The sequence below is a fragment of the Pagrus major genome, chromosome 18 (genome assembly GCF_040436345.1).
Source record: "Pagrus major chromosome 18, Pma_NU_1.0".
In the NCBI taxonomy this organism is placed as follows: domain Eukaryota; kingdom Metazoa; phylum Chordata; class Actinopteri; order Spariformes; family Sparidae; genus Pagrus; species Pagrus major.
Genome location: NC_133232.1, coordinates 22733397 through 22756070, shown reverse-complemented (window position 1 = coordinate 22756070; position 22674 = coordinate 22733397). Strand labels below are relative to the sequence as shown.

Genomic DNA, 22674 nt, shown 5'->3' with positions numbered 1-22674 from the left:
TCCAAAGCATTTATTCTAAGATAAGATAAGATAAATTGTAAAAATTTGTGCCAGAGATTGCTACAAAAATTTACAGTAGAAGACAAAAACCAGTAACAACCAGTGGGTTCACCAGGTCAGGGTCACACACTAGGCCCAGTTTAAGACAATAAAGAGGATGAAAGGGGCACTGTGGAGTTTTGGAGAAGACATCAAACTCAATATGTTAACATGTACAATGTTAATGAGGTAATAATACAAACTCAGACATCATTATTTTTTCCACAACAGAAAAACAAACTAAACAAAAGAAAATAAGGTCCCCAGAACGTTGTTTGAAGCTAGAAAGGTGGCAGGGTCCGCCAAATATGAATACAGTAAAACAGCATGAAATTGTGCTGTCCTTTAAGGTCAGTCTGTTATTCAGTTTATTCAGTCATTAAAAAAAGAGCTTGTTTGTTTAATTTGTTATGGCATTAAAGATCAGTCAATGAAGATGCATTTCTCCAAAACCACGTAATGCACCTTTACGTATAATCTATTATATCTACATCTATTATTCTATCTATTGAAGAATGGCCGCTCCTTTTCATTGATATTAGTCACTGCAGATAAACTATTCAATAGGTTTCTTTCTTTTAACACAGTGGTGTGTTACACTATTATGCAAACAGCGACACCCAATGGCTGCACCGCAGATTACAGAGTGAAGTTATTGCATTACCACCTCCCTCCCTTGGGGGGCGCCAAATGACCGGGAACATCGGTAGGGGGAGGGGCGAGCTGCGGGCTCACTGGGGCTCTGCTGCAGGTCTACTCACTGGGCTAACTAAAGTCCATCAACAAGCTAGTTAGCGCTGAGCGACATGGTGGACGCTGTCGGTGATGCCCAGGCAGCAAGAGAACATGGACTAGCTGACCGAGAGTCGTCGCGGCGCCTCGACAATCAGTATCCGAGCCGAGGACCGGGTTCAGGTGGTTGTAATTAGCTGCTTCATTCATGCGGTCGCTGCTGCACGGAGGAGTTTGAGCGGCGTGTGGCGGGCAGGCTCAGTCATCGGGCTCGCTGGGACAACTGGGACAACACGGCGCACTCACCGGTACGATTGTTTTTGCTGATAGCGTGCTAGCCGAGCTAACAAAAACCAAGAGTGGCCAAATGTACATGTATGAGTGTACGTACTGTGAAATATCTGCTGTGGGCTCGCTGGTTTTAATTGTGTGCAGCATCCTCTGTCTTGTAGCTAGCTTCTCGCATCGGTAGCGTTAATTGCAGTTGCAGAGTTAGCAACGTTGCGACAACAGAGAAGTGATCGGCGACATGTAAATATTGGTGACTGTAAGCTGAAAGAGGCTGGTTACCGAAGCAGTTGAGCGTCCATAGCAGTGTTTTTGTTTGTTTTTAAAGTATCGTTTGCTGCTTATTGTTTTTTTTTTTACTGCAAACACACGTGTATTTTGTTGGAGTTGAGGCTGTATTGCTGGCAGGATAGTGCCCATTCACTGGTTACACTGCAACATAACGTAAAGCTTGCATGTAGGTTTGTCAAGCCTGGGCTCATGTGTCAATGTATAGACCAGCTGTGTGTTATAATCACGTAAATGTTACTCTTTCTCCAAACAGAGTATGGTGGTCCCGGACAGTGCCAGCGTGGTACCCCAGCCACGCAGTGGCAGTCCCACCGGCCTCATGGAGGGCTCCAACCCCGGGTGCGAGGAGGAAGTGGAGGGGAGTCCAGACCTGGCAGGGGTGGAGCTGGAGGAGGTCCGAAAGCTGCAGGAGCTCGTTCATAGGTTGGAGGTCCAGAATGAGACCCTGCGCAACAGGGGGAGCAAGAAGGCCCTCATCCACAGGGGAGCCAGCAGCAACAGCAACCTCACGGTAAACATCAATGAGAGGCTGACTTGTGAAGGGGTGTCCAACTCCCATCTCACTTTGGAGCACAGTGGCAGTCTGGGCAGCACAGACTTTGAGCTGTCTCCCCCACAGGACAGCAGCAGCGGTGAAGAGATGTCCCCTCTGCCGGTGGCCAACAGGCTGGAGGAAGAGGAGGAAGAGGTAGAAGACGAGGAACGGGGACCGTGTGGGGGCTTTCTCACCTTGACCTACAGCAACGGAGGGGGACAGTCTGGGGGACAGATCCAGACGCCAGAGAGCCCCTCTCAGGGAAGTTACGAGTCAGAGACACTTGCAGAGAGCGACTCAGGGGTGGACCAAAGTGCACTGGATGAAGTGGATGTCCTAGATTTGGAGGATGAGTGTGCAGAAGTAGAGGACGAGGACAGTTGGTACGTTTTACTGTCTGCACTGCTTGTCTCTGTTCTCTAGTTTAACTTTGATATCCTCTCATTTTCAGCCTAAACATCTTTAAAAGTGAGAGCGATCTTATGTAATATCCATAATATGTAGCAGTGCATATTAGTCATCTTCAGAGGAAGTTGGTCTCTGGCAACATAGTCTACAGGGATGTCCCCCCAGAGTATGTGCGTTGCCTGTGTATAGGTAGAGGAGCCCCTCAGCCAGATGAGTCACATGTGCGTTTTCATTTTATTTTAACCGTTGATTTTTAAAGAGTGCTATTCCCCACGGGACAATGACTATACCCTGAACTGTAGGTAATTTGAGTTTAAAATAAGAGTTAGTTCTTGGCAAAGACACAAACTGCTTTTTTTATCCTCTGTATTAGGGCTGGACGACATGATCTTAAGCTAATATATCAGTATTTTTAGGTTTTATTTTTGACTAAGTGGGTAAAGGCAAGTATAAGAACAAGTAGAGCAGTCTGGTTAATTCAGAAAAAGTTACATCACTTTGCTGTAATGCAGTCTTTAAAACCAGGCTAAGACAACATTTATGTCATATTAAGATATAATGATATCAAAATTCTAAGAAAATGTATAGTCTCGTGTTACGATAACGATATTAGAAATATATACTATTATTTATTAATCGATATGAGTAAATCAATTTAAAAAAGAAAAAAGTGCAAATTCTCTAATTCCAGCTTCTTAATTGTAAGTATTTTAAATTTTTTATCACTAATCATTTGTCACTAATATTTACTGTTATTCGGTGGAAACGTTAAGGTGATGGAGAAAAGGGAGAGATGAACGACACTGGAGTGAGGAGGAGGCAGAAAAAGAAAGGGCAGCCAGCCAGAAAGAATCATTTCAGAGGCAGCTGACATGTAAATACATTAGCTAGAGGCTGTTGGCTGTCTTTTTAACTTGACTCCGAACTGCGGCCTCGCTGAACAACAGGCATGACCTGTCTGCTACCTGTTTGACAGGTTATGATGAGCACAAAGCCATCAGTTCTAAACAAAGCACGAATGAATATACTGCAACTCCCAGAAGCGTTCTTTCAAGTGTTTTCCGTGTGGAAAGCTGTGTTGGAAAATTATTAAAATAATGAGTATCGTTATTGCTGGATAGACCCGACATAGATCTGCATTCATTAAGCCTCGTTACATAATGTACTAAAGATCAACAAAGCTATATCTGCATTAGTTCATTCCTGAATGCAGGTCAGGGTGAAGCTAATAAGGAGCAGTTTGTTTTGAAACAAGATGAACTTTGCTCATTTCCTCCAGTTTAATTGGCAGGATATAATTACCCCAAAAAGAACAGTAATAGAGGGTTAATTACTCATAATCCATGTTAATCTTATGCCAGATACCAGGCTAGACATGTTTGTTTACGCTGGGTACATTGCATGGCCTGAAACAGGTACCATATTGTCTTCCTGATGGCTAGTTTAGCAGCTGAGCCTTGGGGCTTAACAGCCAGACCATTCATGACTTATTTTCAGTTTCACATCATTAGCCATACCATATGTGCTTCGTGAGGTTATCATAGCCAAAACATCCAGTAATCCTAACAGCGACATAATCTCATCTGCTTTGGGCTCGATGCTGCCACATGGCTAAACTGCTTTAGGTGGGATTGGACAGCATGTGATGCGAGAGGCCCCCCCGTGTGACCAGACTGCAACAAGGACAGAAACACTGGAACTTAGAGCAACTGCAGGAGCTCTTCTTGTGGGTTTTGGTTCATAGAATAAAACCTGCACAGGACATGAATTAGATTGCAAGCACACAATTCATGATATTAAAAAAAAATGAATTGTGATGTAAAAGCATACAGTTCCTAAAAAAAAAAAAAAAACTGCACTCTGAAGTATAGACTTATAGGCTAGACGGGCAATGTTTTAACCCTACCCAGGCATTTCAGGAATGCCATGTGAATGTACTCTCATCTAGTTCTTAAACTTGTATTTTTCCTCAAGTATGTTTGTTTACTTTTGGATAGAGCTGCTACATCTATTATTAATTAATCATTAATCAATTATTAAATTGATAGAATTGATTTATCAGTTTGAGTAATTTTTTGAGGAAAAAACATTGAGATCTTCTGATTCCAGTGTCTTAAATATGAATATTTTCTGGTTTCTTTACTCCTCTATGACATTAGGCTAAAGTTCAGTGGGCTGTGGGCAAAATAAGACATTTGAGGACTTTATCTTGGGCTTTGGGAACACTGATCGACATTTTTACCAGACCAAACAACAAACCTGTTAATCGTCGAATTAACCAAAAACGGTTACTTTCAACCCTACTGATTGACAATTACTTCATAAACTCTTAAGTTCAGGAAAATGGTGCATCCAGCCTGTTTGATTTCAACACACAGGCCTAAACTTTAAACCTCCTAACTTGCGCTTCGCACACTGACACAGTCGAGCAGAAGAAACCTGAATTTGCTCAGTTTTATATTGAAAAGAAAGAACACCTGTTTTTGTTATACTTATGATTACTATAGGGTTAATTAATTATTATAGAATTACTGTAGAAGCATACATGTATATTGATATTGAGAGGACTGACTTCTAATTCTCATTTACAGCTCTCCTTATCTCACATATACTTGACGCATGTTTACATGCACACTAATAGTTAGTTATTATGCTATATATGACTATATTCAGAATTGAATATGGGCCATTAAACAGCAGATTTGTTTAGATTTTTTGAATTAGGCAGATTAAGACGTGGCACATGCCAATATTATTTAGGTTCTTGGAGCATAATTTGGCCACGTATACAATCAGAATTTGTGCAACAAATGGCCTCTTGGCTGTTTACGGTCAGCTCCTTGCGTTTCCTAGCCAACAGTTTGTAGTGCTGGCGTACAGAGGCATGCACAAAAGAAAAGCCCACATTTCTGGTCAGAAGGAGAAACACAAATTCTTTTAGAAATCTTGAAATACTTGGATATAGACAGGTTTTTGAATATGCACAAATATCACAAAGCAAACTTTTGAACTTCAAACAGGTGGTTGAATGAATGAAAGGGTGTGTCAGTAATCAGAGTAAACATAGGCACTTGTAAACAGGAGTATTAGTGGAATATTTGTTGCCATTTGCCACGTAGAAAGCTTAGTAGGAATATTGTCTTTTTTGGAATAACTGCAAAAAATGAAAAATCGTACTTGTAATAGTACATAGTTAAACTCAGTAACCCCTTATATCAGATAGGTCTGGTAAATATGCATAACGTGTTAAGTGGAACTACAGTTGCAGACCAGTGTCTTGCGTGACTGAACCAGGTGATCACATGTGACAAAAACTTAATTGTCAATGGATCAAACACAAGCAGAACGCACATCATAAATCCACATCAAACACAGTGTTCATATATGAAAGAAGTGGCTCCACTCCCCCCCCCACACACACGCAAGCTGTGCTCTGGCAGGATGTGTGACCTGAATATTGCTCTCTGAATTGTTGCTCATTCCATTGGGAAATGGCTCCTTTTGTGTTTGCCCAATGGGAAGATGATTTGTAGTTGATTGGTCCAGAACCAGTCAGTCCAGGCCTTTTGTGTGTCTGACTCAAAGGATTGGCCCATGTGACCACCGGTTCAAAGCTTGTGTTAAACTGATGGCAGTTTGCCCTCACTGGGGCAACAGCAGACACATCTCAAAGGAGGCACTGGAGGCACCAAGTCAAGTTTCAGATGGTGACATTGTGTGGCTGCAAAAATCCACCATGGTCGATTCTAGATTGGAAGTATAATGTGCAGCTGTTTCCAAATATAACACTACATTTCTCTGTGTTTTGGCTGTGTTAAGAAGTCGGTGTATTTTCAGATTTGATGAGCTTACTTAAACTATTTGCTCCCTCACTGTTTGGTCTGATTCAATGTCAACAAAACGGCATGGTTGTTTGTGATGTGGGATATTTGTTGCTTTAGCGTCCTTCTGCAGTTAAAGTTAGTGGTTAAGCGTTAATTCTGCCTGTGTTCAGTCATGCAACATTCTTACTGTATATGGCATGCTCATACTATTAAGTGCATACCTTACAGGCCAGTAGTTCCAACTAATCTGCAGCTTGCTTTTATGCAAAGCCTCTACTCTGCAGTTACTGGCACTTCTGACAAGCATGTTCAGTAAAAAGTAGATTAGGCTTAGTGTTTCTAGCCATGAACTGCCTTTTCCCTACCTCAGTATTCCCCTTTCTGTATTCCTCACCCAATCCCTTTTACTCCTCGTTATTACTCTCATTTCTTTTGGTAATAATTAGTTTTCTTCTCATCTACCTCCTCTTCACAGGTTGTATGTGTCGCCAAAAAAGCAAGTTGCAGAACCAGGCCCCGAGTCTCCGTTGAAGTGGTGTCGGCAGGCTCTTGACCACCGCAGCCCAGAGACAGAAATAGCTTGTCGGACGCTGATCAGCCGTTTGGACCAGAGTAAGCAATTAACGAACACATACGTGCATCTTTGCGTCATATATCTGAAATGCCTGAACCAAAATACGTTTCAATTTGCATTTTTATATATTCTCTATGTAAACCCTAGCCTTAACAATCTTTCATTTCCCAAATCCTAACCAACAACAGCTTTCTTAATAAGAGAGAAACACATGTTTGTATCTGAAGGTCTTTGAGTCACATGCCGCTGCCTTGGAGGTGGTTGGCCTAAATCAAGCACCTAATTCAGCCGAAGGGAGACAGTCTTACCTCCTTCTGTAAATGTGCTGCAGTCTTATTTACTGCTCACCCCCACTGTGCTTGTGCACATGTCTGTGTGTGTCTTTTAATCGTATGACAAAGCCCGAGTGTTGTGTACATGCTGTGTACGTCTCTACGTGTGGACAGAAATTTGTGTCTGATCCAACAGATCCCATGTATTATTTATCCTGCCAGCGGCTTCTACTTCCTGCACACTGCAGAACCTGAACAACAAAGCTATTCACACCGGGGCTGAATGACTACATGAAGTCATGGGCTGGGTTGGATTACCTCCCCCTCCTGGGACAGCTTTCCTTTTTTTAAACGGCAGCACCGGGCCATGAAACTGCCTGTTGGCATACAGCATGTTTTAGCCAAACTGCAGAAACTACAGGGCTAGCAGAAAAGGTTTTAAAAGACGTCTAAATGAACTGTATTTTCTGTTTACGACAATATGAATGCAAATTTTGCGACAGTTTGTTCTCCTACTATTGTGTGAAATTAGTTACTCCTGCACTCACTATTGCACATGCACATCAGACTGTCTCCATATTATTTAAAACCTCAGTCTGTATTGTAGGTCTTCACGGTATTCGAAAATACTGACATTTCAGTATATTTTGCAAAATGAAAAAATAGACATTTTAACCTGATGAATTTATCAGCTCTATTTCGCCTTTAAGTGTGTGTATTTCCATAGTCAGCAGCTCCTTGTGCTGGTGCCGGTTTAAATTTAGAAAGTTACATATGTCATTTTTAAGATAATGCAAACATTGAGGATTTTACTGATCAGTCAAACCTTTGTGACTAACTTGAGTATCACTTGATTATCCTCCTGGCTCCTGCTAGACAAAAACAAAGGGCTTAAATCATCTCAACTTACAACATGTCTTCCTTTAGTGGATCATAATACAATGGGTAGAGTTAATCTGCAGACTGTCCACTTCAAAATGAAACCATGCCTATCTATGGATGGTTGTCAGTTTTTGAGCCGTGACAACCCCCAAAATGTGGCCTGCAACAGACGAGGAAAGCCTTATTTTTAGCCTGGCCACCTGCTGTAAACCCCTTTACTATGTTGCAGAGCATATTATAAAATGGCCAAGACTGCCTTACCTGACATTACATTTGAATGATGACACACATGGCCATGGACAAGTTGTAGTCAGTGTGTGTGATAAAGAGGCACTAAGCTAAGCTCTATGCACTTTTTAGAACATAGTTTAATCTCACTTCATTTCAAATGTTGTGAAACTGACACCATAATGCAGTGAATGAATACATAAGTCCTGCGGTGTCAGATGATTGTCTTGCAGTGTGTCAATTATAGCAACAGTGCTGTATCATATAACTATCTAATCGCGGGCTATGTATCTTGAATGGTATTGTATCGTGAATTAGTCCCATCGCTATTCAATACTGTTGACTGTGATTCACGAAACAATTTTTTAAAATATTTGTTCTTATCTAATTAACTGTTAAGAAGTGAATAAAGACACACACCACCTGCTTCTGGCTACAGGCCTGTGGTGCTGTGTGTACACAACAAGATGCTCTGCACCATCCAGACAACTACAGGATTTCCTGGAGTCTGTATTTGTTGAGCTGGGATGGGCTCAGCTGTTTCAGAGAGATGAGAACAGTTATTTATTAATCACCACACCCTCCGATATAGATTCACCTTCACCCAGCGCTTTGGCACTTTCCACTGCTGCACCTCCATGAACTAAAACAGCTGCTGTTGCACTTAGAGATGCGCTCACAGTCCATGTGCCCAAAACATAATACTGCACATGTTGTTGCTTTTGCACAATTAAAATGGGGCCTTTAATATCCTTTACATTCATCCAGCTACACTTAACTATTATTCATGTGTGTCATCTCTTTAGTGTGTATATTGTGGCTAATCTCTGCTGTCCTGTTCCTTGCAGCGTCTCGATGGAGGAACATGTACAGCAGCCCATCAGCAGAGGCAGCCTCGGCAGGCTCAGGCCTGATCTCTCCTGGGTACCACAAATCAACTAACAAATCCCTACTAACCTGTGGCACTTCAGGTATGGCATGACATTAACACACTGCTCCTCAATTTCTGCTCAACAATCCCTAATCAACAGTGGGATTTGGCATCAGTTATTGTAAGAATGTAGGTCAGTTGATATGTGTGTGCACTAATGCATCAACAGTGTGTCCTCTGGGGAATCTGAATGGTTATTTTTAAAGTCTGTTCTGGCATTGTTGCATGTTTTACCCAGTTTACTGTATGTCGCATATACTGCACATTACTATTAACCATTTTTTCAAAACATATTGTAGGTTTACTAGATTGATTTTTAACTTCTACCAGGCAGGGGACTTCACTGTATTAAAATCAACAAACAACAACAACAAATTTAATGAATGTAATAAATAAAATTCACAGTGAATATTATGTAAGGTTTTTTTGTGGAAAGGATTCAGGACTACCTTGTCTAAAAAGAAAAAAATATTTAAAAAAGTCACAAACGGGCGAATATGTATTTATTTGCTTCTTGCATGACAAAGGTTGCTTTTTGTTTTCACCACCAGTTGCATGGCAGATGTTGAAATACAGCCCAGCACATGAACTCATCACAAACACAGATCTTTCCAATCCATACAAGCTTTCAATTACATAACTGCACAGCAGTCACAAGGATTATTCTATAATAAAAACAGACATAATATTCTCTGTGATGAATTGTCTATTTTATGCCTGATAGAGAAAACACATCTGTAACACTTGTATACTTGGAAGACGATCAGTATATGTGGTTTAAGTACCTCACAGGATAGAAACAAAGTATATGGCAGGTGTTAGACAGTGCTAACCTGTGTGAAATGTACATTGCTGGTGTTCTTTGTGATGACTGTTACAGTTTCACGTTTGTTAGTCCTCACATTGTCTCACAATACCTGGCACTTCACTGTGCAGAGACCCTGTAAATAACATATCTTTGCATGAACTTGAAAATGCTTGGCTTGTGGGCGGTGACCCCATCTAATCCAGACGTTTTACATAACCAAATGCCCCCGGATGATGTTGTCATTTCCTGTTTGTGTCAGTTTGAATGTTAGGCTTGTATTAGACAGACACATCTGCCGGGGGAACTTTGCATACAGCTTTCCTGGGTATCAGCAGCAGACAGTCCTTTCTAGACTGATACTGCTCAGCAAGGCAGTAGTGTAGGCGGGGTGGACTGAGATGTGTTGATTTAAACGGACCAATGTGATTGTCAAAGATGTCTGCGTTCACAACTTAAATTCTCAAATATTGGTTGTGTCAGTCTGATGATTTAAGTAAAATGCATATCCACCTGTTGAAGATTAAACTTAAATCTAAATCTGTCCTGATACAGGCAGCGCTGCCTGTGTTTGCGTTAGCTGCGGTATGGTGATAATTCACACACTTCCTCCAGCTGATTGTGACTGATGGAGCTGCTTTTCACAATTATTTCCCAACTTTAAAAAAACTTTTTCCATCAACACTGAAGTGTTGCTCTGCTTAATTACCTTGAAGCAATAATACAGTTGTATGAACCTGATCAATCAGTCACTGTCGTCCACTAAGCAGAGTCTGACAGATCCTTTTGGCATCTAATATTCACTGATCAATTCAGTTACCACTTAGGTGATAGTCTCACATTTGTCATAGTCATTTCATGGTGTGAAGGGGCCCATTAATCAAGACAGTATTTTACCTGGGCTTCATATCAGTTAAAATTTGTCTTTTTTGGAGGCAGGAGCTGACACCTTTATTATGTTTGGCGATCTTGGTTTGAAAGCTAGTTATCATCCTGTGATAGGATTTTTTTCTGCGGTTGTGCAAGGATAACCAACCATAATATAGTCTGAAGTCTGAATGATTATGAAGTTGCAGCGCCACTATTTGAGAATTTAAGGTCATGCTCTCCAACACAAGTGGAAGTAACTTGCAGAAACTGTACTTGACAGTGTAACCATTCTTGTATGGGATGCACCGTGTTGTACCAGGTATCTCACTGTGTTTACAGGTGTCACAAACATGCAATCAGCCCTAAGCTCGCAGTCCTCCATAGACAGTGAGCTCAGCACATCGGATGACTCCATCTCTATGGGCTATAAGCTGCAGGATCTCACTGATGTCCAGATCATGGCTCGCCTGCAGGAAGAGAGTGAGTAGAGGGGTTGTGCGCATGTACATGTGCTGGACATCACATATGATTGTTCCAAGGACTACTTTTTAACTTTAAATTTTTTGGTGTCAGGTCTGAGACAGGATTATGCTTCCAGCTCAGCGTCTGCATCACGCCGCAGCTCCACAGCCTCTCTGCAGTCCCTGCGCCGGGGTGGCACCTACAGCGATCAGGAGTTTGACACTTACAGCCTGGAGGACGAAGAGGATGAGTTCGGCCCCATGCCCCAGCGACGACATCGCTTCACCCCTTCGCCCTTAGGTTCACCCCGGTGCCTGTCTCCCTCCACTTCCAACCACGGTCAGGAATACAGCAGCCGACTCGGGGCCCCACGCACAAGAACACCCAGACGATCTCTTCAGGGGCCCAGTGCAGAGCTGCTTAAATTTGCGAAGAGTGAGGGTAGGTTATAAGCAGTAACAATACAGCATTTACAGCCTTGGTCAAGAAGATCAGAGTCACCGTCACAGAGGTTCCTGTTGTGACAAAGCTGTAGTGATGCACATCATGCTGTTCCTAAATGTGTTTTGTATGTGGTTCCAGAGGAGTTGAGGCACAGCATGCCTAATCTGGCCCCCCGCACCAGCCTACGTTCCCTGGAAGCAGTCAGAAACAGCCGCAGCATGGAGGCTAACCTCCAGAGCTCTGGCAACCGCATGTCCCACCTGACTCACTCCCCCTCCACAGGTAACCCTCCCCTCTTCACCTGCTCCGCACCACTTCTGTATAGCCCTTTGTTGTCTCACCATTATCCTACCACTGGACCCACTCTTAACCTCTGCATGACCACAGGTAAGGTATGGTCGATATCTATAAGTTAATGATATCTTCTATTTTTTTGTATCTTCTGTTTAAGAAGAAGGTTCTTCTTAAAGCCCTGGAAACCCTGGAATATTTGACCACCACTAGCACTATGGAGCTAGTGGTGGAGGCTTTTTTCATGCACGTAGGGACATACATGAAACGTGCATGTGGATGACACAATACACCTACTTGGCAATGATTTTACACTATTGGACTGATCTTCAGATGGCAGCAATGTGTAAACAAAGGTAGAGAAGAAGGTGACTGCTGGTGAACAAACATATAGAATTTACCAAATTCATACAAAATTTTCAGAAATTTGATTCTGAAAAAGTTTTATGACGAAGGAATTGTATTTAACATGCATGACATCTCAAGGATACATGTAGTGAGTTCTGGCGAGTAAGACTGAATGTCAACAAAATTCCACAGGAGTACCTTTTTACATTTTTTAACTGAGCTGCCAATAGGTACTATTTTTCAGGGGCCAGTGATCAATATGAGATGATATCTTCTGTCCATTTAACACAATCAGTTACAGAAGAAGCTACAACCCTTTTCTTTTCTGCTTTTGGCTATAAAAGCAACACATAAATCAATTGTAAATAACTTTATGGCTGGTTAAGTGCAGAAAAGTTTACTTTAAAATGACTCCACTGACACATAAAACATGGCTTAATTAAAGTATAAAATTTCACTCGATATTAACTGTCCAGGAGGCAGTCACCATTATTCCCTTAAGCTTTTGCCATTTTACCATGCATAAATTAGCTTAGCAGCTAGCAGACTTTTCCTCTCTGTTTGAATGTTTGACGGAAGTGCGCTTGGGCAGAAGAGGTGATAGAAACGTGCCATGAGAATTTGTTATGGATGATGATTGGATCGATGTTTTCACTTTGCATGGATGATATTGAATCCTAAATCATTAAATCTATATATCCATCTGAACCGATGAAAGTGTTATACTGCTAATACAAGCATACGGATATGCACACCAACAATGTTTTTTCATGTGTAAATAAATTCATAAACATTAATACATTTTTAAAAATTCCAACTTGTATTTCATTGAAGGACATTAAGACACTGATATCTGTCTGATATATTGAAGCGGATTTATCGATCTAACATTGACAGTCTAACCATAAGTCATTATCTATTACAAACACCTACTATACATCGGTCACAGCTACTTACAGGAGTTCCACAAACCATCCTAAATTTTTCCCTTCACCTTCCCTGACCAGTCGTCTTCCCTGAAATATTCCAGGTATTGTACAGGTGACCCTCCTTTCACTCACCTGCTATATAATTATTCCACCACTTTGCTCCAAACTTATCCTTGATAATCCTGTGCTGCCTCCAACTTCTACATGCATCAAGTGGGGTTTGGATTCAACTGCTGCATATTTATTTTTTGTGTATATTAATTTGATTCCCCAACTTGTATGAAAGAAGTAGCTTGCTAAGATTCTATTATACCACTGTCACTTTCTTACTCTTAAGGTATGGCTTGTAGTCGGCTGCGTAGCAGCGGCCAGTCACCTCTCTCCCTGCGGACTCCAGTTAAAGCTGTTGCGCCCGTGGGCTCCATGGGACCCGGTCGTCAGCCTTCCAGAGGTCTCCCTGTTATTCAAGCAGCGCCTGCAGGAGGAGGCCGCAGGGTCCAGTCTCCAGGCTCTGCTAACGGCGGAGGCTACATACCTGGGAGAGCCTCAGCTGGGGCAGGGAGGGCTGCCATGGGCAGAGGACAGGCTGGGCCATCCACAAGGAGTAAATTGTCACAGCCCACCAGGAGGTGAGTGCTTAAATGGAAAGATATTGATGAATGTGTCCTTTTTATTAAGGGGAAATTCGTTGAGATCTTGTGTGAATAATGACTAACTTCCTATTTTATTGATAGGTCTTTGGGCATGGCTAAAATCTCAGATGAATCCTGGAAAGACGGCTGTTACTGAGTCTGGCTGGTGATGAAGGAGGTTCACTGCTGCAACCCTCACCTGACCTCTCCCTGTTACCTCTCTTAGTACAGACAACACAGCCACTTTGTCCACAAATGTTTCGTACAACCTCTCGGTCCCCTCATTTCAGACTGGAGCGCTGGGCTGCACTGGATTCGGAGTTAAGACTCATCTCTTTTCCCTCGCATGAAACATTGTCAACCCACACAGAGAGGATGTGTAGGCAGACAAGAAGGCACTCATGCACACTATCCACTTGTGATGTGGACCAACTCAGAGCTTCCAGAAGATTTGTTTGTGTCAATTTTACTTATTTTTCTATGGTAATTGTGAGAAACTGCTGGAATATTAAGGGTTGTATTACTGTGATGTAATTGATATGAAGACAATTTAAATGAAGATAATGCTGGTTTGTTCATTTTTTGTGTGTGTGAATTCCTACTAGATGAAGGTGCTGAGTGTTGCATGCTTGGTTTTGTTGTTTTTTTTCCTTATCCCTTCAGCCTTTTCATCATTATGTAAATGCAACATGACAAATCTTCCACGTGTCCCACAATGATATGTGTGAAGTTATGATTTTTCTGATTGGTCCATTGTGAAATCATCATTAGATATGTGTTGTATTTGTGTTCTACTCTTTGATTACACAGCAAATGCAACTCCTGTAAACCACACTGCCCTTATAAATACGAAAAAGGAAAAATATGGTTTGTGCCAAGGTGCATTTCAGCTGCAACCCTCTTTCTATTACATGAAGTAATACTGATTCGTTAAGGTACTGTTACTGTACTGTGTTTTCCAGGCATTTCTACTGCATATCTAGAGGTGGTTTTGATTGTTTGCTTTTGGATACCACTGTAATAAAGAAAATGTTTATGCACGAAGGCTATGTGCCTTAGACAGCTATGCACCCTCATGCAGAGTGCCTCTGAAAATTTGGAGCTGTAATGAAAATGAATAATAAAGTCTACCCTGAAACTATAATTATAGCATTTTTGTTTATTTTAACATATGCATGCCAAGTCGAGGTCTTTGCATCACAGGCTAATTAGTCATACTATGCAACGCAGGGCAGCAGCAGTCCCATCATCATCTCCCGGATATTTCCTGGGTGCATGACCAAACGCTTCACAAATGAGTGCTCGCCGACGCTTCCCACCCCTTGTGACAAAATGGCCTACAGGCCTCATCTGCGCATACAAAGTCTGAGCGCACAGTCTGCAATCACAATAAAATTATTATTTCCTAGTGTGATAATGTTTGAATTTTGTGTGTCATAGCCGGTCGTAAATGTGTTCTCATTAAGATAATGTCTGTGTTAATGTAGCTCTGCTCTCTTATGCATGACGCAAATAGTAAGGGATCAGCGGTAAACGAGGCCACGCATTGTCTGCCCCCCGCCCTCCCTCTGCTTGTCAGGAAGCAAGCTGATTGGCCGAGGCCTAGCAAAGGGTGCCCGGGGATCCAAAACTGCAGGCCGCACTTAGCTTACCGTCAAAAATAAACCATAACAATAACAGACAAAACTGAGAAGGGGAACAAACACCGATTGAGTCTGAAGACGACGTTATCAGGTAAAATTATTTTGAATCGGTCAGAAAGGCATGTGGAATAAGACGCAAGGGCCCAGTCGGCCGTAGCGGGCCTCTTTCAGCCTTTTGGAAAAACAACATGGAAGATAATGCGGCACAAGCTGCTTCACCTAGCTTAGCAGGCTAGCTAGCCGGACGGACGCCCGTCGTCGCGAAAATTATGGCGAAATTCAAAAGCATCGTCTCGTGAGGCAAATGGCTCTGTTGCTTGTGCTGACAACTTTGTTTACACTGTAACGTTGTGTGAACGTGATCACTAAATGGCCATAAAAGATCGGTTGTTGCATTCCTTTGAATTAGCCTTTATGCTAAAACAAAATGGCGCTCGGAGGAACAGCCCTAGCTTGCTTGCTAGTTAGCTCCAGTGGGTGGAGGGCGGTAGCCGCCCTAGTATGCATTGCATAACGTCTGCGGTACTTTCATTGGCGGCCATAAACTCTGAGCATGTGTAGTTTCGTGCAAAGAGTCCAGAATACAATACTTTTCAGAGACGATAACTGTGGTAGCATAGTGTTAGTTTTATCCAAAAATGTTATATCCGTGGAAAACAGGGCGCTACAACGTCACAACAGACCACTGCAGACATGACATATTTGGTTCATTTTGAACCGTCATGTGACGGCAATGCATTTCCTCCCACAAAAACAAGCAGGAATCATTTTCAAAGAGCTATCAGAGCCGTTGCCTGCGAGCCCGTCCTCCTGCACACTGAGCGGAACAGCCCTTTGTCTCAGCCGGGCTGCAGCCATCAGGCTCAACCAGCTCCAGGTGTATAGCTTTATAGTATAGCCTCAGGTTGAAACCGCCTGCAGTACTCTTGATAGGCAAAGGATGGAGCCAGTGGGCAACAACAAACTACCCTCCTCCCCTGTGGCAACAGAGTTTTTATGTCTTATGTATTTTACTCATGCAGTGGGCATCATTTGCGGTTGTACCAGTTCCCTTATCCGAAACCTGAACATGTAGAAATTATGTTTTTATGACACCTAGGCTACAATTATCTAATTCATTACCTCTCTTCGGTTGCCTTCTATTATAAGTGAAATCAGAGTACAAATTTGTTTTTTTTTTCATTGACAGAAGGATTGGTTACCTGGATGGAAGGAAGCAAATCAGACATCTTATTGGTTTTATTTTAAGAGTTTTGTCATCAAATGTGAAGGTATGTACTGAATACCAGCCGGTGTGGCAACCTCAGCTTTTGCATTCACTTTCATTTTTGAAAGTGCACACTAACAAAGTGAAAGAAACACGTTAACGCAGTGTCCTGTAATTTTCAGTCTTTTTTTTCTGAGTGAAGACATGGATCAAGGAGGAGGGGTGTTGGAGCTGCACACTCAGGAGCTGAAGATGCCCCACGCTATGATCATGCAAGACTTTGGTAGGTGGTCAAGTAGGATAAGATCACAACCATTATATTGTAAAGTGCTTAATTTCAGCATGCTCATTTCCTCCACAAGTGAAAATAAAAGTGAAGCGTTAAGATGACATCTGTAATTTCTCAAAATCATATTTTCACTGTAAACTAAGAGGAGATACAACTTCACAAACATATAAGATGCTGGGACACCTTGTGTTTACGATAGCTGGAATGTGCAAAAAGAAATAAAACTGGGTTGCAGTTTTGTCATTTTGTGTTTGAAGCTCTTCGTCATGCACCCCTCTCCGTCTCTTGTGTTCACAGTTGCAGGCATGGGGGGTCTGGCTCACATTGATGGGGAGCACATAGTGGTGTCTGTGCCGGAGGGTATGCTTCTTTCTGACGTGATGACGGACGAGGGCATCCTCCTGGAGCATGGGCTTGAGGTGGAAGGCCTAGAGACTCAGGTGGTTCAAGGCCTGGAGACAGAGGTGGTTGAAGGCCTGGAGACAGAAGTGGTGGAGAGCTTACATGCAAATGTAGAGGGCCTGGAGGCAGAGGTGGTTGAGGAGCTACAGACACAGGTGGTAGAGCTAGAGGCTCAAGTTGTCGAGGGCCTAGAGGGCGAGGTCGAAGTGGAGGGTCTCGAAGCACAAGTGGTGGAGGGCCTGGAAACTGAGGTAGACGTTGAGGACCTGGAAGCTCACGTTGTTGAGGGCCTGGAGGAGGAGGTGGAAGTGGAGGGTTTAGAAGCGGAGGTTGTTGAAGGTCTGGAGGTAGATGTGGAAAGTCTGCAATCTCAAGGTGTAGAGGCCCATGAGATAACCAGTGAAGACATGGTGACCTCAGAACACAGTGTGATAATGCCCGAGAATATTCTGGGCACAGAAGTTGCAATAGAGGAAGCACTGGACCCCCATCACCACCACGTCCTAACCTCAGACCTCATCCAGGACTCAAACCACCACCATGATGACATGCCAGACCAGGTGTTTGTGGCAGAGCTACTGTCTGAGCACCAGGACAACACCCTGGACCACCAGCTTGTGTCAGAAGGCTTGATGGTAACAGAGGCCAACTCCGAGACCATAATCCACCAGCAGCTGCCAACTGAGGCTGTTCCCCTGCAGACAGATGAGGATGATGATGCAAGAAGCAGCTCTGAGGATTACCTCATGATCTCCTGTAAGACAGCTTGCAATTTTATAACATAATATGTATTAATAAACACTGTTCTTATGCAATACCATGTTTTGTTATTGCTGATTTTTGATTACTAAGGCTGTGTGTGTTCCTGTAGTGGATGAGGTGGGAGAGAAGCTGGACATAGGAGACACTCCCCTTGAGATCAGCACTGAGGTAATGGAAGACAAGGAATCTAAAGAGGAAGACGGCTCGGAAGTCATCAAGGTCTACATTTTCAAAGCTGAAGCAGATGACGATTTAGGCAAGTGACTTGAGGAATAATCAATTCAATCACTTCAACAATACAAAAATTATCTTCAGATCTTTCCTGTTTAAAACGAATGCAGATCATGGCTCTGATTGAATTGTTTTTCCTTTCCCTCCCAGGCGGAACAGAGGTAATTACAGAGGACGATTACCAGAATGGCCATCCTGACCTGGAAGCTGCATCATCAGGGAGACTAGGGGTTGGCCGTGACAAGATGGTCTACATGGCGGTCAAGAACCATCCAAAAGAGGAGGAGGATGATGACGATGACAGTGATGATGACGACGACGACGACATCAGTATGTTCCTTCTCAAAACAGCTTTTAGTCCATTTTGTCAGACAGGTTTTAAGGCTGTTGATAAGTAGAAGGTGTCAACTGTTGAAAGGAGATCTTGCTGTATGTCAGCATTCTTTTCAGATGACGTAACAAGATGTTTTTGCTTCTGTCTGCCTATGCTGTTTGTACAACAAATATCACAGCTTAGATATATGATGTGTTTATAATATGGCAGTGCCGTAGCGCAGACTTCATTTTTAAAATAACCTATAGATTATATCCCTATAATGATATAGCATGTCTCACAATGAAAAGTGTCTTCTATCCTGTTGATAATTAAATCTAAACTGTCTGTGCAGGTAACACCATTGATCAGGTGAAGAATGGAGCAGCTACACAATTTCTGCAAATCAGAGAGGGGCTGGGTGCAAACCGTGTTCTGAAACCCAAACCTAAGAAAAAGAAGAAAACGGATACACGACAGTGCCAGACTGGTATGAACAAAATAAAATGTTGGGACAAGATAATTAGGTTGTCGTTGGCGCTTTGTTGTGTAAGAAACAGAGATTTTTACGATTTCATAATAAGCATTTCACAGTTTTAAAAGGTTGTGTTTCAAATTCCACCCTTTTTTTCCAACCCTCTATTCCAGCTGTTATCATTGGACCAGATGGTATGCCTTTGACTGTCTACCCCTGTCACATATGTGGGAAGAAGTTTCGCTCTCGAGGCTTCCTCAAATGCCACATGAAGAACCATCCTGACCACCTCCTTAAGAAGAAGTACCAGTGTACAGACTGTGACTTTACCACCAACAAGAAGATCAGTTTCCACAACCACTTGGAGAGCCACAAGCTGCTGAGCCACAACAGTGACCGCTCTCCAGAATACACGGAGTACACACGGCGCTACCACGAGTCCAGCCCCCTGGGTTCTGACAAGCTCATCGTCAAAGACCGGGAGCCCAAACTGCATCACTGCAAGTACTGCGACTATGAGACGGCTGAACAGGGCCTGCTCAACCGTCACCTGCTGGCTGTGCACAGTAAGAACTTTGCACATGTGTGTGTTGAGTGTGCTAAAGGCTTCCGCCACCCGTCAGAGCTGAAGAAACACATGCGGACCCACACAGGCGAGAAGCCCTACCACTGCCCGCACTGCGAGTTCCGCTGTGCAGATCAGTCCAACCTAAAGACTCACATCAAGAGCAAGCATGGCGCAGATCTGCCCTTCAAGTGCAGCCACTGTCCTCAAGCCTACGCTGATGCACGGGAACTCCAGCGTCATATAGAGATGGTGCAAGGCCACAAGACCCATCAGTGCCCACACTGTGAGCACAAGAGCACCAACTCCAGTGACCTGAAACGACACATTATCTCGGTTCACACGAAGGACTTCCCCCATCAGTGTGACGTGTGCGAGAAAGGCTTTCACAGGCCCTCAGAGTTGAAGAAGCACGCGGAGACACACAAGGGCAACAAGGTGCACCAGTGCCGGCATTGTAACTTCAACGCTCCTGACACCTTCACCTTGAGTCGCCATATCCTGTCCTTGCATACAAAGGACCTCCCCTTTAAGTGCAAGCGCTGCCGGCGAGGCTTCCGTCAGCCCGCTGAGCTGAAGAAACACATGAAGACACACAGTGGTAGAAAGGTTTATCAGTGCCAGTATTGTGAGTATAACAGTACGGACGCTTCTGGCTTCAAACGTCACGTTATCTCCATTCACACTAAGGACTACCCCCACCGCTGCGACTACTGCACCAAGGGCTTTAGGAGGCCTTCGGAGAAGAGCCAGCACATAGCCAGGCATCACAAAGACATGTTGATGTAATGTCATCGCACACACAAACACACTCCTCCTTCCCGAATAAATCTGTGTCACACACCCAGAGGTAATTTTAGTGTATTAACAAAGAAATGACGGACATAGGCTGTTGATGAAGATGACAACATTATAAATGCCGTTGTGTGCTTTGTGTTGTAATGGGTGTAATCCTCCTCCCCCAGAGGTAATTCAAGAACACATTTTAAATGGGGGTGAAGTCTGAAAAAGACAGCGTGTACACTGAGTGGGACAGCTGTAAATTGTGTTTTGTTTTGTTGCAGAAAATCACATATGAACATATATTCAGGGTCTCAAATGTCTATATTTTTATACCCACTCAGCTGAAATGCTGCAAGTTGACTGTGTCCTGTAAAACAGAAAGCGGTGCTTTGTGAACGTCATGCCAGTTCTTCAGATGATGTGGAGCAAGTGCAGGAGGCGTGGGCCTCCATAGTACCGACTAGTATCTATTTTCCTTATTAACCAGCTTTTACCCTGACATTTGTTTTCAATGCCATCTGGTCTTTAGGGGGCAGAGCCATTCATGAGTTCATGAATGGTTTAGAGTGATGTTGACACACATTACGCACCTTAAAAAGATATCTCAATAAATCTAACAGCTGAACTTCCAGTATTTTGGATTTGGAGTTCCATTAAATTAATCCTGTATAATATAGGCAATATTCCGTTAAATTTGTGTGTCAGAAAAGTTCTGGTCTGATCAGCGGTGTCTTAACAAGGAGTAATGGTGCAGTTGATGTATTAGTAGAATATCCCTTTAGTGTACACAACATGTTTCTGACACAAAGATCTACTATTATATCTGCTATGATGGGGCCGATAATTAACAGGTGTATTATTCTATGAACTTGACAGATGGTTTGCTTCACGTTTGATAACCCCTGAAGTTGTTATATCTGACTGCCACTGTAAGTTACGTATGTGTGATGTTACCTATGACACAGATGTGCTCTCTCAGCTAACCATTTGATTGCAATCATGCCTTACATCTGTTGGACTTTATCCCTGAAGCACTGATGAACACAGCTAATCAGAAAATAAGTGATTTTTAACTCTCAAACATGCTGTATCAATACCATTCTCTCAGAGATTGTGTGTTTGAGTCAGTAGAAAGCACTTTAATAACTTTTTTTGTATTTTAATTACATGTGTGCATACACACAACAGAGCTTTGTGAGTTGGTAATGGTAAAGATTGTTTTGAGTGTTATTGCTAGCAAGTGGGCACGATCCATTACTGCATCAAAACTGAGTTGTCAGTGACAGTGGTGGGTGGTTATTGTTTTGTTCTATGGATAAGTGATTGGGTTTTGTGTTTTGTTTGTGCTCACTAACAAGTTTCCCAGACCCTCGTCCTACAGTCCTAAATAACCCTACCCAATCCCAAACAATGGGATTATTCCCTTGAAGTCAGTGGTCATCATTATTGGCATTAGTCTTTCAAGTATGCACATATGCTGTCTCCATGAAATTAATTGTGGTATATATTAAAAATCCCTGCATTTCGTGTACCTTAGTCTATATTTTCTTTCAGTCTGATTGTGGATAAACTACTGGTGGGGAAGAACCAAAATAAACAATTATCTTTTTACGCTTTTTGTCTTTTCTGTCCTGCAAGAAAGCTTAAAGCTTCACTCAGCAATTTATCACCATTTAATGCAGGTATATGCACAGACATAATCAAACAGGTTTGGTTGTATTCTGTATTTTCTTAATGATTTAATTTAATGATTATACAGGCCGTCCTTTAAATGCACTCAAGGAGCAGTCAGAATGTATATTTAATTGTTCCATCCTTATTTCATACAGCAGGTTTTTGGGCCAGCCGGATTCAAGGAGGACATCATGCTGGATTAAAGTTTTGACGCACTCTACCCTCAGTGCTCCTTTCCTTTCCCTCTAGATCAGTGAAACTGTTCGTGGCAGAGAGGAAACATTCATTTGGGAACTTGAATCATGCTTTAACCACACTTTGTTTCAGCAACGATGTTAATTTTTGTAAAACCTCTAATGAGTGTCTGCTTTTGAAGTGCAGCCCACACAATGATCCTTGGATCACAATGTAATCATCATTTGTTGTGATTGTGTAACTTCAGTCAGCCACTGAGAAGTGATGAAATATACCAGTAAGTCTTGTTAATTGCAGTTCCAGCAACTAAAGAGCCATTTTTCCATTAGTGAAAGGGAATTCAACATTTC

General features: G+C 42.6%; 2 protein-coding genes across 4 annotated transcripts; both read left to right on the top strand.

The window, feature by feature from the left end:
- Positions 1-808: 808 nt before the first annotated feature.
- On the top strand, positions 809-14929 carry LOC141013600 (SLAIN motif-containing protein-like). 2 transcript variants are annotated; one of them, XM_073487378.1, is made up of 10 exons: positions 809-1079; positions 1604-1861; positions 1970-2268; positions 6593-6729; positions 8922-9044; positions 11019-11159; positions 11253-11582; positions 11724-11867; positions 13491-13782; positions 13888-14929. In XM_073487378.1, exons 2-10 carry the CDS (start codon positions 1607-1609, stop codon positions 13940-13942), a joined length of 1776 nt encoding a protein of 591 aa, XP_073343479.1. In that variant the 5' UTR covers positions 809-1079; positions 1604-1606; the 3' UTR covers positions 13943-14929. The 2 variants fall into 2 exon arrangements, with proteins under 2 accessions (XP_073343479.1, XP_073343478.1); XM_073487377.1 differs by having other exon boundaries at positions 1604-2268.
- A 479-nt stretch (positions 14930-15408) lies between these two features.
- znf711 (zinc finger protein 711) lies at positions 15409-22066 on the top strand. 2 transcript variants are annotated; one of them, XM_073487149.1, is made up of 8 exons: positions 15409-15519; positions 16618-16699; positions 16838-16918; positions 17222-18082; positions 18198-18344; positions 18470-18649; positions 18988-19122; positions 19281-22066. In XM_073487149.1, exons 3-8 carry the CDS (start codon positions 16840-16842, stop codon positions 20459-20461), a joined length of 2583 nt encoding a protein of 860 aa, XP_073343250.1. In that variant the 5' UTR covers positions 15409-15519; positions 16618-16699; positions 16838-16839; the 3' UTR covers positions 20462-22066. The 2 variants fall into 2 exon arrangements, with proteins under 2 accessions (XP_073343250.1, XP_073343249.1); XM_073487148.1 differs by having other exon boundaries at positions 16818-16918.
- Positions 22067-22674: the final 608 nt, after the last annotated feature.